The following is a 16,582-nucleotide window of genomic DNA, read 5'->3' as shown; positions in this document are numbered from 1 at the left end:
TTAACTAGTTTATTTTGGTAACCATTTACCTAGAGTCATTTTCAGACCCCCCTTCCTTCCTTTATACCCTTATGAGATTTTGGTAACTATTCTCTGCCCTTCACAAGAATTACTATTCTTAAAGTCCAAATCATTTCACCAAACGCCATGAATAAAAATTACTGACCTCATCCTTGCAGTTGGGATTTAAATGCTTTTTCAGATCTCGTCAACGTCTTTATCGTTCTGAGGACACCGAAAACCGTGCACGGGCGGATGATAGCATCCATATAGAATAGACCTGGCCTTCGACGTTAAGGTTATAAACAGGCCGGTGATGAATCTTATGAACGATAAAGACGTATTTTGAGATCCGGCTCGAAGGACCATTTGTCACGAGAATTTCTATTTCTAATTAATCAAACTTAATGCTTTGAATAATTCCCAGAGGGTGTAAGACTCTGGTTTAATCATGAATTAAATGAAGGTCCACAACCTGCAAGAATGATCTGCATGTTTAATCATGGAGAGCTCTGCCGCCAAAAAACATACATACAGCTTTTATACCCCTTGACACACAAAGGCCCACCTTTAGGAGGCTTTTTTAAACAGTTTCTCAGTCCCCTTCACCCTGGAATGTTTTCTCAGCAGTTTCTAACTCCCCCCCTCTGTTAGTGGGTTGACACTACATTATAACTCTAACACCGTTCACACATTTATACTGTATTTGGGGTGAAATCCTTTAGTCATTATTCTTAAAATACAAATTAATCTATCACTATCTGACAAGAATCTGGAGATGTGGCAGAACATCCTTATACTTTTAGTATCTCAAGGAAACATGCTGATTAGCAGAATAATTATCCTATTAGCAAAGTGACTTAACAAGTGACTTAACAAGTGATAAAATACATTTCCATCTGATACTATGGCCAAAAAGCAATGAAGAAATCATTTTAGCGTTCAAACTAGAATAATTAGACGAATCAGCACTAATCCAAAATGACAACGGCAGAACCTGAGACCTAACGAACAGTGAAGAGCGAGAGAGAGAGAGAGAGAGAGAGAGAGAGAGAGGGAGAGGGAGAGGGAGAGGGAGAGAGGGAGAGGGAGAGAGGGAGAAAAGACAGTGAGAAATAGAGGGTGAGAAAGGGAGCAAGGAATGAAGAGAGAGAGGAAAGGATGACAGAAAACTGAGTAGAAAAGAAGGATGGAATGATGGGTAAAATGGAGGACGCAAAAAAGGAGAAGATAGTGAATGAGCATAGGAAAAAGAATACAGACTGTTCTGTGTCCTCGCCTGTTGAAAGGAAGACAGAAGGTCTCCAGTGCTGGTACACGTTGTGAGAGGGATGAATATAGCTAGTCTGCTCACCAGAGCAAACACACATGCTCAGAATAACATCAACAACAGGTGATATTGTTGGCTCTACTGGGCTGTGATATATCAATGAAAGAAAACTACTAATTACAGCCTCCAATCAATTACCTCCACACACATTACCCAGTCAACACAACACCAAGACGTCTCTATATCCTCCATAGCATTACCCAGTCAACACAACACCAAGACGTCTCTATATCCTCCATAGCATTACCCAGTCAACACAACACCAAGACGTCTCTATATCCTCCATAGCATTACCCAGTCAACACAACACCAAGACGTCTCTATATCCTCCATAGCATTACCCAGTCAACACAACACCAAGACATCTCTATATCCTCCATAGCATTACCCAGTCAACACAACACCAAGACGTCTCTATATCCTCCATAGTATTACCCAGTCAACACAACACCAAGACGTCTCTATATCCTCCATAGTATTACCCAGTCAACACAACACCAAGACATCTCTATATCCTCCATAGCATTACCCAGTCAACACAACACCAAGACGTCTCTATATCCTCCATAGCATTACCCAGTCAACACAACACCAAGACATCTCTATATCCTCCATAGCCCCACTGTGGTTTACTGGTTGTTGTTATGGTTGAGGATAAGGTACAGCTAAGGTCTGAGTGTGGACATGAGATCTGAGTCTGATTTTGGCTTTATTTAAAATGAGACATGGCTTCTTTGACATGTTCTGTACAAACACCTAATCAATATTCATAGCTCCCAACAACATATGGAAAACGGACAGCTGGACAGACATACAGCAGTGTCTGCGTGTGTGTGTGTGCGTACGTGCGTGCATGTACATTTGAGCATGTGTGTTCGTGTATGTGCATTTATATGTAAATAAAATAAAATTGTATGTGTCACATGCTTCGTAAACAACAGGTGTAGACTAATAGTGAAATGCTTAATATGTGTGTGTATGTGTGCGCACGTGTGTGTCTGTATATATTTGTGTGTGTGTGTGTGTGTGTGTGTGTGTGTGTGTGTGTGTGTGTGCGTGCGTAAAGTAGAGTAAAATCCCGGCCGTGGTGTAGCAAGTAGCCTCCAGCCTTCACTTTGCATTTTGAGCGAGACTAAAGATTAAAGCTCCTCTCCCAGCAGCTCTCTAACAGAGCACAGCCCAATTATACCTCTCTGGACCTGCACCACAGACCACAGAGATAGTGGAGAGGTAGAGAGGGGGGAGAGCGAGAGAGCGTGAGGAAGAAAGGAAGGAAGGAAGGAAGGAAGGAAGGAAGGAAGGAAGGAAGGAAGGAAGGAAGGAAGGAAGGAAGATGGGGAAATAGACCAGTGTTTGCAAGAATGGGTAGAGAAGCTGGAGAGGTAGGAGAGAGAGGGAGCAAACAAACAAAGTGGGGGTTCAAGAGAAAGCAGGAGAGGGGAAGGTGGTGGAGAGGAAAAACAAGAAGGGTGCAATAGAGGGAGAAAAGGAGGGGGGTAGAGAAGGGAGAGCGGAACGAGACAAATATGGAGGAATTCAAATGAACGAAAGCTTGTCACACCACCCAACGTGTGCAGCCAGGTGAATCCACAGATCAAACAGCCAAGTCTTTAAAAACCTCTATAACGAGACAATATATCAGCATGGCTGGACTGACAGTACAGTAACTTCCTGTCGCTACCCAATGCCTTGCCCTTCAACAGTATGGTTGTGTCCCAAATGGCACCCTATTCCCTACATAGTGCACTACTATGGGCACTGATCAAAAGTAGTGCCCTATAAAGGGAAAAGGGTGACAATTGGGAAGTGCCCACTGTCTCCAGACCAATCCTGTCACTATCCATGCCTTGTCCTTCAACTGAATAAGGAACTGTGCCAGATCTATAGATCTGTCTTCTATCCTAGTCCCAGCTATTGTTGGTTTACTAGCAGTATAGTGGTTTAAGGTTCTAACCTAATTCCTTCCTTTTAGCCTCCGTCATCAGCTCACAGAGAACAGCACAGCAGGCAGCCACAGATCACATGGAGAGTGAAGGTTGGGCTGAGGTGGTGGGCAGACAGAAGCAGGTTAAATCTTCTCAAATCTTTTTCCTCATTTTCCTTTTTCCCCCCAAGCCGCCAAAACTGTTCAGAGATTATACACTTGGTGTTTGTAACTATCAAAGAGTTTGATGCAACAAACATGAGCAAGCAGGAGAGACGAGAGAGAGAGGGAGAGAGAGAGATGAAACGAGGAGGAGATTAAACGAGTGCACTTCCTCTGTCTTTCAAGCTCATTCTCAGGTACGGGCTCAATACACTGAGTGAATGGAAGAGGGGGAGAGGGCAGGTGTGTGTGTGTGTGTGTGTGTGTGTGTGTGTGTGTGTGTATGTGTGTGTGAAGACATAATTCTGAGAAGCCTGCATCAATGGTATGAGTGTGAGCCTTAGTGCTAGCCAGTGTGAGTGTGTGGCTGAACTGATTATTCCAAGAAGATGGATTTCAACTATACCAATAACTCACAAGGAGTCGCAAGTTCAAGCTTCTGTATAACCTGTAAATCACTTGTCCTCACAATGGACAAATGAGCCAAAGGACCTCCCTCTCCCCTCATCCCTTCCCCCACCCCTCTGGCTGAGGCGTGACCTTTTGGCCCATTTGCTGTGGCACCGCAGCAGGAGGACAGGTGTGCAGCCTCAGCCCTGCTCTGCTGCCCACTCCTCTAGCTCCTCCAGCCCTGCCGCTGCAGACCATGAATTTTAATCAGCGCTGCGCTAGGATGGCTGGGGCAGTGCATCAAGCTTAACGAGGCTGAGAGAAGCCTTTAATTTACCCATACGCTGGTAACAAATGGACCGGGCCCCTCGCAAGACAACCCCCCTCCCTTGCTGTGCTTCAATCTCTCACTCTATCATGACACACTGTCTGTCTCCTTCCCTCCAGCTCATGCCAACTCTGTCTCTTCCCCTCTGTGTTAGCGTGCTCCCTCACTCCTCTCCTCCCTCCCCACTCTCACGTCCTCCCTCTGTCTTCCTCCCGTCTCTGCCTGTCTTTCATCCCACCTGTCTTCTGGTCTCATCCTCTTCCGCCTCCCTCAGTCTCTCGTCATCTACTCCTCTAGCCTTTCAGCCTCTTCCCTGTCCTACCTCTTCTCCTTGTCTTAACCAACAGTGCATCTTCCTTCCTTCCACCAGCTCCCTTTCCTCGCTCCTGCTCTCCCCCTACCTGCCTTTCCCTCTCCTCTCCTCGAGGTGTGAGTTGTCCTCCCAGGCAGAGTTCAGCTCCATCACTCCTCTGCTCCACAGGTCTCATTAGGGACGGGCCAGGGGAGGAGGGAACATTTTAATAAATAGATGAATGTGACACTGCCTCAACAGTGGGTACACACAAACACACACATACACACACAAATGCATACACAAATTAACACACACTCGCACACGTCTTTGGGGATCTTGAGAAAGATTAAGCCAGGGATGAGCCCGGCACTCATGGAAAATAAAACCCTTTCACTTGATTATTTCAAGTCAAATGAATCACCGCGCTCAGACACACACTCCAACCTCACTTGAATAATAGCAACACAAAGTCTCTGTGGCAACACAAACACACTGATAACAGCGCACCTAGTCTGAAAATGGGATACACACATACACACACTCACATACACTCTCTCGCTCACACACCCCACCTACCTACCTCTGCTGCACTGTGCATAATAAGTCTTGCTTCATTAAAGCCAAATCTCATCCACTATCAATTCACAACCACAGAAGTCGTTTGAACCACCAGGGAAATACAATTCCATTTCAGGGTTATCTTAATACATGAGCTTGTCTCCCCCTCACTGGTCTGTTGTTATGAGCCAGGCAAACACCCACAATAGCACAATATTGCTCCTGCTCCTTCGCACCATGGATTGGAGCTCACAAAGTAATTAGCAGTTTATATATGTGTGTGTGTGTGCGTGTTTCAGTCTGTACGTGTGTGTATGTGTCTACGTGTTAGTGTGTTTGTGTATTGGTGTGTAGGTGTGCGCTCAACTCTCTGGTCTAATTCATTCCCTTTTCTAATTTCTCCATCCGTTGTTAGCAGCCGGTTCATTTCACATATCTGGGGGAGAACGTGACTGTATGCTGCAGACTATCCTCTCAGAGCACTATGGTGGAATCAGCCTAACACCTGCTTTTTACTCCGAAACTAAACAGACACAATGGGAAAAAGTTTGTTGTCAAAACAAAGTTTTATGTGATTTATTTTGTCAAGATCCGTCAATAAACCAGACAGATCTGTACAAGAGGATCAATGCCTTTTCTGTCTAGTTCTCCTTCTCGCACTCCATCTGACTTGTCCCATCTCTCTGTCACCTGATCATCCCTCTCTTCATCTAGCTATTATCCCATCTGTCTCCTCTTCCATCTCTCCCATGAGGCCTCAGTTTTTTTTCACTTGTCACAGGAGAGGCAGGGTTCATGGAGTAGAGGACTTATCATACGCGTTGTAATGTGTATGTATGTGTAACAGAGTCAGATCGTACCGGATAGTCACCCACAGCTTGAAATGGCGCCATTTAATCATATTTTTCAGTGGCACAACTGGTTAGTATGTTGTCAAGCATGGCGGCGAGGTAGATGTGTTGGTGTGGCAGGGAGCACGAGATCAAGCATGTTGTGGGAGAGGAAACAATACCGCTCAGCAGTACAGTGAAGCCTGTTACATACTGTACAGAAATAGACCAAAGGGATATGATATGACCTTGTATACATTGATTGGTGAGTGTACAGACAGTGTTGTACAATAGTATAATGTTGTATCAATAGTATGCTATTGAAAATATCAGCCATGTGGATGCGACATTAGTAGTGTTTACAGTATATTAGTAGATATGCTGAGTGTACGTATGTGAACACATTGGGGGCAGACGAGCGTGTGCATGTTTATAATCCATCTCCAGGCTTTGCCATTGGAGTTGTCAGGGTTTACACTGCTGTCTGGAAAACCAAAGCCTTCCCTTTCACAACCACTCCCCTCCTAAACTCCCCCCTCCTCTCGCTCTCCCTCTCCTCCCCCCTCCTTTTTCCTCCCCTCCTCCTCCCTCCTTTTTCCTCCCCTCCTCCTCCCTCCCCTCCTCCTCCTCCCTCCTTTTTCCTCCCCTCCTCCTCCTCCCTCCTTTTTCCTCTCCTCCCCTCCCCTCCTCCTCTCCTCCTTTTCCTCCCATCCCCTCCCTCCTTTTTCCTCCCCTCCTCCTCCTCCCTCCTTTTTCCTCCCCTCCTCCCTCCCCTCCTCCTCCTCCTCCTCCCTCCTTTTTCCTCTCCTCCCCTCCCCTCCTCCTCTCCCTCCTCCCCTCCCTCTCCCTCTTCTTCCTGCTGCAGGGCAGAGCGGAGCAGAGCAGCGGACATCAATCGTAAGGCCGGCTCCTCCTCATCTTTAGCTGTGGCGGGTTGACACAGAGCTTGTCACCCAGTTTACAGCACTGACCTGCCGGCTCATCTCACACTCCCATAAAGAGAGAGTGAGTGATGGGGTGGCATGGGAAAGAGGGAGGAGGGGAAGGAGGGAGAGAGCGACAGACTTACACAGCATGCATGACAATAGCACACGCCTCTCCACATCTATCCCTCTATCTCTCCCCGACGTTCTCATCCGCGTACAGCGCCTACACACACACACACACACACGTTACATAGACTCAAGGGAAGCTAGGACATGAGTATGTAATGTAAAGAAGCCAGCTCAGATGAATTCCAGACTTTTCTCTCCTCAAAGACAGTCTTGTTGGTATTATAAAGGAGAACTAACAACAATTCCAAGGACAAAGCTTAGTAAGAGGAAGTGTGACTAAACCATATGTATAGAAATACTCATTAATGTGGTTCGTGATGACACCCACATGTACACACACACACACACACACCTTGATCTTGACGGCAGTCTCTGCCATCGTTGTAGTGTCTGGAAGGCATACTCAGAGCCTGTTGTGCAAACAGTACTATATCAGAATGTTATGCAAACAGTACTATATCAGAATGTCATATTGTCTTCTCTCTGGCCTCTAAACCCCATACCCCCAAGTTAGCTGACCCTCTGCACTCTCTCCCCCCCCTTTCCCTCCCACTAGGCTAGCCCTGCCTGTGACCACTCAGATGTCCATCTCCTACATGCTCCTCTCTACACCCCTAATACCAGGGATCACTCCATCCTATCCTGAAAGAGATGTAGGCTGCGTCCCAAATGGCCCCCTATTCCCCATATAGGAATGAGCCATAGTCACGAGTAGTGTACTAAACATGGAATAGGGTACCATTTGGGGCACAATCGTAGCTACTGTAGTCTGGACGGTGTGTAAGCTAATGGACAGAGGTAGCTGGGACACCTGGCAGATGATGACTGATAGACTGTGGTGTGGAAACAGCTTCTCTACAGACTTCAGGGTGATGGGAGTGCTGATAGGAGTCCTGATAGGAGTCCTTCTGGGCTACAACCTCAGTCAACAGAGACAAATCCTTTTAAAATACATACCATTAGCCCAGAGGACCGAGGAGATTACATCTGTACTCACAGAGAGGAAGCACACTAAGACCAAGTCAAACACAACTAGAACTGACAGTGCCAATAGGAAGGTTATACACCAGAGGTATCCTGGCAGTTACAGCACAGTAGGAAGATGTGTGTGTAGGGGATTTAACATCAAGTAGAGACTTTGATCATGTGTGGATGAGATGTAAATAGGGCTGAGTGCAGCAGTTTCAAACAGGTGTTTAACCAGTCAATCGTTGGCAGACATGGTCACCACACACACACACACTAATGAGAACTCAGTAGATATTGAAAGACAACAAGGCTTTTACAATGCAAAATAGCTGTATTTTATGTTGAGTTGAGAGACTAAACATTTGTTTGTGTTGTGACAGTCATGTAGGAGTGAATTCTAATTCCACCAATGAGGAAAGTAGTCCTGAAAGGGTTGGAGTAAAAACAGTGTTGTTTTTTTTGGTGTGTCATTTTTCTTAGAGAAAAAGGTTGGACATTTTGAACATTAAAACGTGTTCATCTCCATCTTGTTTCTTGCAAAAATCACTTTTCTTTTTGCCCTTCGGCGAGAAAAATGCTTCAATGTTCTTCTTTTGTACAAGATGGATGTCAAACATGAACTACAGGGGTGTTTTTCTGCTCAGGGAAGATGGAGGGGACATGGTGGCACTTCCTCATTACCCAAAACTGTCTCTTCAACCATTGTCTTTTTTGTTTGTTTTTCTGATTTCATACATAAAGCTTGGCTTTTAACACAATGCTACAAGAAAGGAGGTCTTTAAAAAAATTAAATGTAAAAAAACAAAAACAATTTACAACTTCTACCTCCCTCCCTCCCTCTCTACCCAAACACTCTGTTCTCTACAGGTGTACAGGGTAAGACAAGGCAGTCACTGGTCAATGTCCATATTCAGTTGATAACAGTTATAAGGGTGGATCATCCCTTTGTCATCGTCTTTGTACCAAATCCATACCATCCCCCCTGTCTTTTCAGCTGAGGGAGGAGGGAGGGAGGAGCTCTGGTATCAATCTGGGCGTCTCTAGGTTCTGGAGAAGGCCTGGAGGAGGAGGAGATCAGAGTAGGGCCCTCTGTGGTCCCAGGGCAGAGCAGAGCTGGGCAAGGGATCCAGGGACACTAGGACTGTTTGAGGCGTTTGCGTGGGGGGCCCAGGAAGGGGCACTGGGCCGAGGCCAGGGAGCGATAGGCCTCAGCCACCAGGTGGGGGTGGGATGCCACCATGGACTTCCAGCCAGACGTCTCCATCACCTCAGCAGCATGGCTAGAGAGAGCGAGAGAGAGAGGGGGGAGGGAGGGAGATGGAGAGAGAGAGGTGGGAGGGGGAGAGAGAGAGGGAGGGAGAGACAAAGAGAAAAAAGTCAGAAGGCGAGGAGGAAAGAGTGAGGCAGAGCGCGAGAAGGAGAGATATTAGCACTGTCCCTCTCCTGGCCCCTCCATCCTCCACAGGCCTGACAGACTGCACACCACTAGGCCCTGTGGGAATCCCCAGCCTCCTCACACCCTCAGGGTGCTGTACTGCACTATCACGCACACACATACATGGCCTTTCATGACATTTGTTATGTGTATTAGTGTGTGTTAATGAAAGTGTGTGTCTGTGTGTCTAGGAGCATACCTCCCAGACATCCAGCCCACCTCTGACCCAGTTCCCTGGTAGGGACATGAACCCCCTGCTCCCTCTAACGGCCAATGAGCTGTGAGCTATGAGCTGTGCCTGGGGTAGCAGACCAGCAAAGGGCACTGAGAGAGCAGCCACAGCTGGAGAGCAGGCCATGCCCAGGGGACTGGGGGAGAGGAGAGGAGGGAGAGAGAAGGGAGGGGGAGATGAAGGAGAAGGTGAGAGGAGGGAGGGAGGGAGGAGAAGATAGGTGGGGGCTAACTGTGGTGTTGATGGCAGGGCGGCGGGGGGGTCTAGAGGTTGGCCGAGGGGAGGGTGGTCTGGGGTTTATTGGTTACACTTTGTAGTTTATTTTCTATATTCGTCCTCTTTTATTGATTTTAGTTGTTATCGATGTTGTCCGAGGGAGGATGGTTGATAGCGCTTTGCAAGCCAGAGTCCCCCGTGGTCAATTTCCACAACAACAATACTGTCACAAATTAAAATGTCATAAAACCCATAACCATAATTAATGACCAGGATTAGGAGAGAGAGAGAGAGAGAGAGAGAGAGAGAGAGAGAGAGAGAGAGAGAGAGAGAGAGAGAGAGAGAGAGAGAGAGAGAGAGAGAGAGAGAGGAGAGAGGAGAAGAGGACAGAGGAGTAGGAGACATTGAGGTTGGAGCGTGAGGTAACGGGGGAGAGAGTGACTGAGAAAGGAAAAACCGACTCAAAGATAGAGAAAGAAAAGAGAGTGGATGTGTGCAGGGGTAGGGACTGAAGGGAGTAAATAATATAGATCTTAGTCATCAAAAAGAAAGGAGGACCAAGTCCCTCTTCATATAATTAATTAAAATGCCTTTATTTGTATGGCAAGTTCAATGGATGGCCTTCGTCAGTGTTGACTAAAGGGAACAGTAATGTAATGTTCACATTAATGTTGACGAATCATAAACAACCAGCACATTGAGGAGCAACCTAATGCCGTTTATGGCCTCTGTCAGAGAATCGCTCTAGTTAAAGGGATACTTCGGGACTTTGGCAATGAGGTCCTTTATCTACTTCCCCAAAGTCAGATGAAATCGTGGACACCATTTTTACGTCTCTGTGTCCAGTATGAAGGAAGCTAGAGGTGGTTTTGCGAGCCAATGCTAACTAGCATTAGCGCAATGCCTGGAAGTCTATAGGTATCTGCTAGCATGCTACCTCTAACTTCCTTCATACTGGACACAGCGATCTAACAATGGTATCCACAAATTCATCTGACTCTGGGGAAGTAGATAAAGGGCCTCATTGCCAAAATCCCAAAGTATCCCTTTAATCCCTGACAAACAAGTTCAGATTTGTCAAAACATGTTTTCTGCTAAATTGCCCCTGTTCATATGGCATAAAATTGGTCTGAGAAGTAAAATGCTATTTCCAAAAAGAGTAATCGAGCTCCCAGTGAAAATTAATGACAATATTTCTGTTCAAATGCCAAAGACTGTCTGACAGAGTTACTGTGTGCGTGTGTGTTAGGTATATAGTGAGTGTTTTGAGTGAGGGGTACAGTAACGGTGAGTGTGTTTGAGTGAGGAGTATAGAATGAGAGAGGGGTGCAGTGTGTGTGTATGTGTGTGTGTGCCACTCACTAGTTGATGAAGTCCACAGCCTGTGTTTTGAGCTGGTCGGCACTGTGCAGGTCTGCCAGGATGAGGATCTCTGCAGTGTTCTCCACAGACAGACTGGTGCACAGAGCATCCTCACACATCACCTTGAGCCTCTCCAGAGCATACTGACATAGAGAGATGGGGGGGAGAGAGAACTCATTTATTTGTACTTGCTATCTATCACCATTTACAATAGGAAATGTTGGACTGTGTAATGCTTTCGTAACATCAAATTGCTCCTGTCACGTCAATGAAGCTAGTTTGACTTTGAGAGAGAGGGAGAGAGGGTTTGAAAAGGAGTGATGACAGTGAGTGGTGGAGGTGGAGGAGAGGAGCGGAGCGCAGGAACCAGGGAGAGAGATAGAGCAGAGATCATGGTAGTGTGTAAACACTGAAAGGTGATTTATCTGACATCCTGTTAAGCCCTGGGTGTCCAACTCAATACACCATGGTACAGAACACCCACAGTGTAGACAAATGCACACAACTCTGAGGCAGAAAGTCACTCACAAAAGGCCTGGCCACCGTCTACACACTAACAGATAGGTGAGTGTGTCCTTGCGTGCAAATGGGCACACCACATATACAGTGGGGGAAAAAAGTATTTAGTCAGCCACCAATTGTGCAAGTTCTCCCACTTAAAAAGATGAGAGAGGCCTGTAATTTTCATCATAGGTACACGTCAACTATGACAGACAAATTGAGGGGAAAAAATCACATTGTAGGATTTTTAATGAATTTATTTGCAAATTATGGTGGAAAATAAGTATTTGGTCACCTACAAACAAGCAAGATTTCTGGCTCTCACAGACCTGTAACTTCTTCTTTAAGAGGCTCCTCTGTCCTCCACTCGTTACCTGTATTAATGGCACCTGTTTGAACTTGTTATCAGTATAAAAGACACCTGTCCACAACCTCAAACAGTCACACTCCAAACTCCACTATGGCCAAGACCAAAGAGCTGTCAAAGGACACCAGAAACAAAATTGTAGACCTGCACCAGGCTTGGAAGACTGAATCTGCAATAAGTAAGCAGCTTGGTTTGAAGAAATCAACTGTGGGAGCAATTATTAGGAAATGGAAGACATACAAGACCACTGATAATCTCCCTCGATCTGGGGCTCCACGCAAGATCTCACCCCGTGGGGTCAAAATGATCACAAGAACGGTGAGCAAAAATCCTAGACCCACACGGGGGGACCTAGTGAATGACCTGCAGAGAGCTGGGACCAAAGTAACAAAGCCTTCCATCAGTAACACACTACGCCGCCAGGGACTCAAATCCTGCAGTGCCAGACGTGTCCCCCTGCTTAAGCCAGTACATGTCCAGGCCCGTCTGAAATTTGCTAGAGTGCATTTGGATGATCCAGAAGAGGATTGGGAGAATGTCATATGGTCAGATGAAACCAAAATATAACTTTTTTTGGTAAAAACTCAACTCGTCGTGTTTGGAGGACAAAGAATGCTGAGTTGCATCCAAAGAACACCATACCTACTGTGAAGCATGGGGGTGGAAACATCATGCTTTGGGGCTGTTTTTCTGCAAAGGGACCAGGACGACTGATCCGTGTAAAGGAAAGAATGAATGGGGCCATGTATCGTGAGATTTTGAGTGAAAACCTCCTTCCATCAGCAAGGGCATTGAAGATGAAACGTGGCTGGGTCTTTCAGCATGACAATGATCCCAAACACACCGCCCGGGCAACGGAGGAGTGGCTTCGTAAGAAGCATTTCAAGGTCCTGGAGTGGCCTAGCCAGTCTCCAGATCTCAACCCCATAGAAAATCTTTGGGAGGGAGTTGAAAGTCTGTGTTGCCCAGCGACAGCCCCAAAACATCACTGCTCTAGAGGAGATCTGCATGGAGGAATGGGCCAAAATACCAGCAACAGTGTGTGAAAACCTTGTGAAGACTTACAGAAAACGTTTGACCTGTGTCATTGCCAACAAAGGGTATATAACAAAGTATTGAGAAACTTTTGTTATTGACCAAATACTTATTTTCCACCATAATTTGCAAATAAATTCATTAAAAATCCTACAATGTGATTTTCTGGATTTTTTTTTCTCATTTTGTCTGTCATAGTTGACGTGTACCTATGATGAAAATTACAGGCCTCTCTGAAATTGTACATTACATTACCAAAAGTATGTAGACACTTGCACGTCACACATATCATTCCAAAACCATGGGCATTAATATGGAGTTGGTCCCCCCTTTGCTGCTATAACAGCCTCCACTCTTCTGGGAAAGCTTTCCACTAGATGTTGGAACATTGCTGCGGGGACTTGCTTCCATTCAGCCACAAGAGCATTAGTGAGGTCGGGCACCGATGTTGGGCGATTAGGCCTGGCTCGCAGTCAGCGTTCCAATTCATCCCAAAGGTGTTCAATGGGGTTGAGGTCAGGGCTCTGTGCAGGCCAGTCAAGTTCTTCCACACTGATCTCGACAAAACATTTTTGTATGAACCTCGCTTTGTGCATTGTCATGCTGAAACAGGAAAGTGCCTTCCACAAACTGTTGCCACAAAGTTGGAAGCACAGAATCGTTTAGAATGTCTTTGCATGCTGTAGCGTTAAGATTTCCCTTCACTGGAACTAAGGGGCCTATCCCGAACCATGAAAAACAGCCCCAGACCATTATTCCACCTCCACCAAACTTTACAGCTGGCACTATGCATTGGGGCAGATCGCGTTCTCCTGGCATCCGCCAAACCCAGGACAACCATCTCTGCAGCACTCGACCAATCAGACCTTTATGGTAGAGTGGCCAGACGGAAGCCACTCCTCAGTAAAAGGCACATGACAGCCAGTTTGGAGTTTGCCAAAAGGCACCTAAAGGATTCTCAGACCAAGAGAAACAAGATTCTCTCGTCTGATGAAACCAAGATTGAACTCGTTGGCCTGAATGCCAATTGTCACGTCTGGAGGAAACCTGGCACCATCCCTACGGTGAAGCATGGTGGTGGCACCATCATGCTGTGGGGATGTATTTCAGCGGCAGGGACTGGGAGACTAGTCAGGATCGAGGGAAAGATGAACGGAGCAAAGTACAGAGAGATCCTTGATTAAAACCTGCTCCAGAGCGCTAAGGACCTCAGACTGGGGCGAAGGTTCACCTTCCAACAGGACAACGACCCTAAGCACACAGCCAAGACAACACAGGAGTGGCTTCAGGACAAGTCTCTGAATGTCCTTGAGTGGCCCAGCCAGAGCACAGACTTGAACCTGATCGAACATCTCTGGAGAGACCTGAAAATAGCTGTGCAGCGGCGCACCCCATCCAACCTGACAGAGCTTGAGAGGATCTGCAGAGAAGACTGGGAGAAACTCCCCAAATACAGGTGTGACAAGCTGGTAGCGTCATACCAAAGAAGACTCGAGGCTGTAATCATTGCCAAAGATGCTTCAACAAAGTACTGAGTAAAGGGTCTGAATAATGTAAATGTCATATTTCATTATTAATCTTTTGAATAAATATGGAAACATTTCTAAAAACCTGCTTTTGCTTTGTCATTATGGGGTATTGTGTGTATATTGATGAGGGGGAAAAAACAATTTAACCCATTTTAGAATAAGGCTGTAACGTAACAGAATGTGGAATAAGTCAAGGGTCTGAATACTTTTGGAAAGTCTGAATACTTTCCAAAAGCACTGTATAGTGTACGTACCCACACACACACAAAGCTCCACAACATTGCTAATCTTCAGATTGCGGCCAGGAGGACTGAGGCTGGCGATTCAGGTGTGTGTGTGTGTGGATTACATAAGAGCTGTACTATTGCCAGAGAGGCTGCTGGGATAGCATCAGAGGGGTAAGGACCTTAGTGAGACTTGGCCTTGGCCTCCTCTTATTCCAGCAGCTGCCTACAGAGTTACACACATGCACCTTTATTAAATAAATCACACACACACACTGCATGAGAAAAGAGAGGGAAGGAAATTAATGGAAGGAGAGAGGAGGAGTGGATGAATGCAGAGTGAAGACGAGGGAGTGTCACAATAGGAATCCTTGAGGAGCGAAGGGCAGCACTTAACACAAACAATGTGTGTGTGTGTGTGTGTGTGTGTGTGTGTGTGTGTGTGTGTGTGTGTGCGCGCGCCCGCTTCAACAGATCTGAGGTCCTAGCAATTATTCAAAAATGTTGACAGAAAACCGAGGAATTTATGGAGGTTGAATTCTGCCACATTCAGTTAATTTATTTTTGGTAGAAATTGAACTCCATAAAAAGTCAGTTAGATTTCACAACACACACTGAGTCACATACACCTCACACAGACATAGCATCCTTCTGCACACAGAACCACCACATATGGTACATACAGTGGGGAGAACAAGTATTTGATACACTGCCGATTTTGCAGGTTTTCCTACTTACAAAGCATGTAGAGGTCTGTAATTTTTATCCTAGGTACACTTCAACTGTGAGAGACGGAATCTAAAAAATCCAGAAAATCACATTGTATGATTTTTAAGTAATTAATTTGCATTTTATTGCATGACATAAGTATTTGATCACCTACCAACCAGTAAGAATTCCGGCTCTCACAGACCTGTTAGTTTTTCTTTAAGAAGCCCTCCTGTTCTCCACTCATTACCTGTATTAACTGCACCTGTTTGAACTCGTTACCTGTATAAAAGACACATGTCCACACACTCAATCAAACAGACTCCAACCTCTCCACAATGGCCAAGACCAGAGAGCTGTGTAAGGACATCAGGGATAAAATTGTAGACCTGCACAAGGCTGGGATGGGCTACAGGACAATAGGCAAGCAGCTTGGTGAGAAGGCAACAACTGTTGACGCAATTATTAGAAAATGGAAGAAGTTCAAGATGACGGTCAATCACCCTCGGTCTGGGGCTCCATGCAAGATCTCACCTCGTGGGGCATCAATGATCATGAGGAAGGTGAGGGATCAGCCCAGAACTACACGGCAGGACCCGGTCAATGACCTGAAGAGAGCTGGGACCACAGTCTCAAAGAAAACCATTAGTAACACACTACGCCGTCATGGATTAAAATCCCGCAGCGCACGCAAGGTCCCTCTGCTCAAGCCAGCGCATGTCCAGGCCCGTCTGAAGTTTGCCAATGACCATCTGGATGATCCAGAGGAGGAATGGGAGAAGGTCATGTGGTCTGATGAGACAAGAATAGAGCTTTTTGGTCTAAACTCCACTCGCCGTGTTTGGAGGAAGAAGAAGGATGAGTACAACCCCAAGAACACCATCCCAACCGTGAAGCATGGAGGTGGAAACATCATTCTTTGGGGATGCTTTTCTGCAAAGGGGACAGGACGACTGCACCGTATTGAGGGGAGGATGGATGGGGCCATGTATCGCGAGATCTTGGCCAACAACCTCCTTCCCTCAGTAAGAGCATTGAAGATGGGTCGTGGCTGGGTCTTCCAGCATGACAACGACCCGAAACACACAAACAGGGCAACTAAGGAGTGGCTCCGTAAGAAGCATCTCAAGGT

The 16,582-nt window shown here is 46.2% G+C and overlaps 1 protein-coding gene across 1 annotated transcript in view; it reads right to left on the bottom strand.

Annotated features, from left to right (window-relative positions):
• Positions 1-8,156: 8,156 nt before the first annotated feature.
• The window catches only part of LOC311115918 (speckle-type POZ protein-like), a gene marked incomplete at its 5' end in the record, with an annotated part of 44,459 nt that continues 36,033 nt past the window's right edge, over positions 8,157-16,582 (bottom strand). The window contains 2 exons of the mRNA XM_084191042.1: positions 8,157-9,121; positions 11,087-11,229. Coding sequence (XP_084047168.1) covers positions 8,977-9,121; positions 11,087-11,229 — 288 coding nt within the window. The remainder of the gene's footprint in view (positions 9,122-11,086; positions 11,230-16,582) is intronic.

This window comes from Coregonus lavaretus (genome assembly GCF_964263955.1).
Source record: "Coregonus lavaretus genome assembly, contig: HAP1_SCAFFOLD_1048, whole genome shotgun sequence".
Classification (NCBI taxonomy): domain Eukaryota; kingdom Metazoa; phylum Chordata; class Actinopteri; order Salmoniformes; family Salmonidae; genus Coregonus; species Coregonus lavaretus.
The sequence above is the reverse complement of the archived record's forward strand: the minus strand, read 5'-3'. Positions and strand labels throughout refer to the sequence as shown.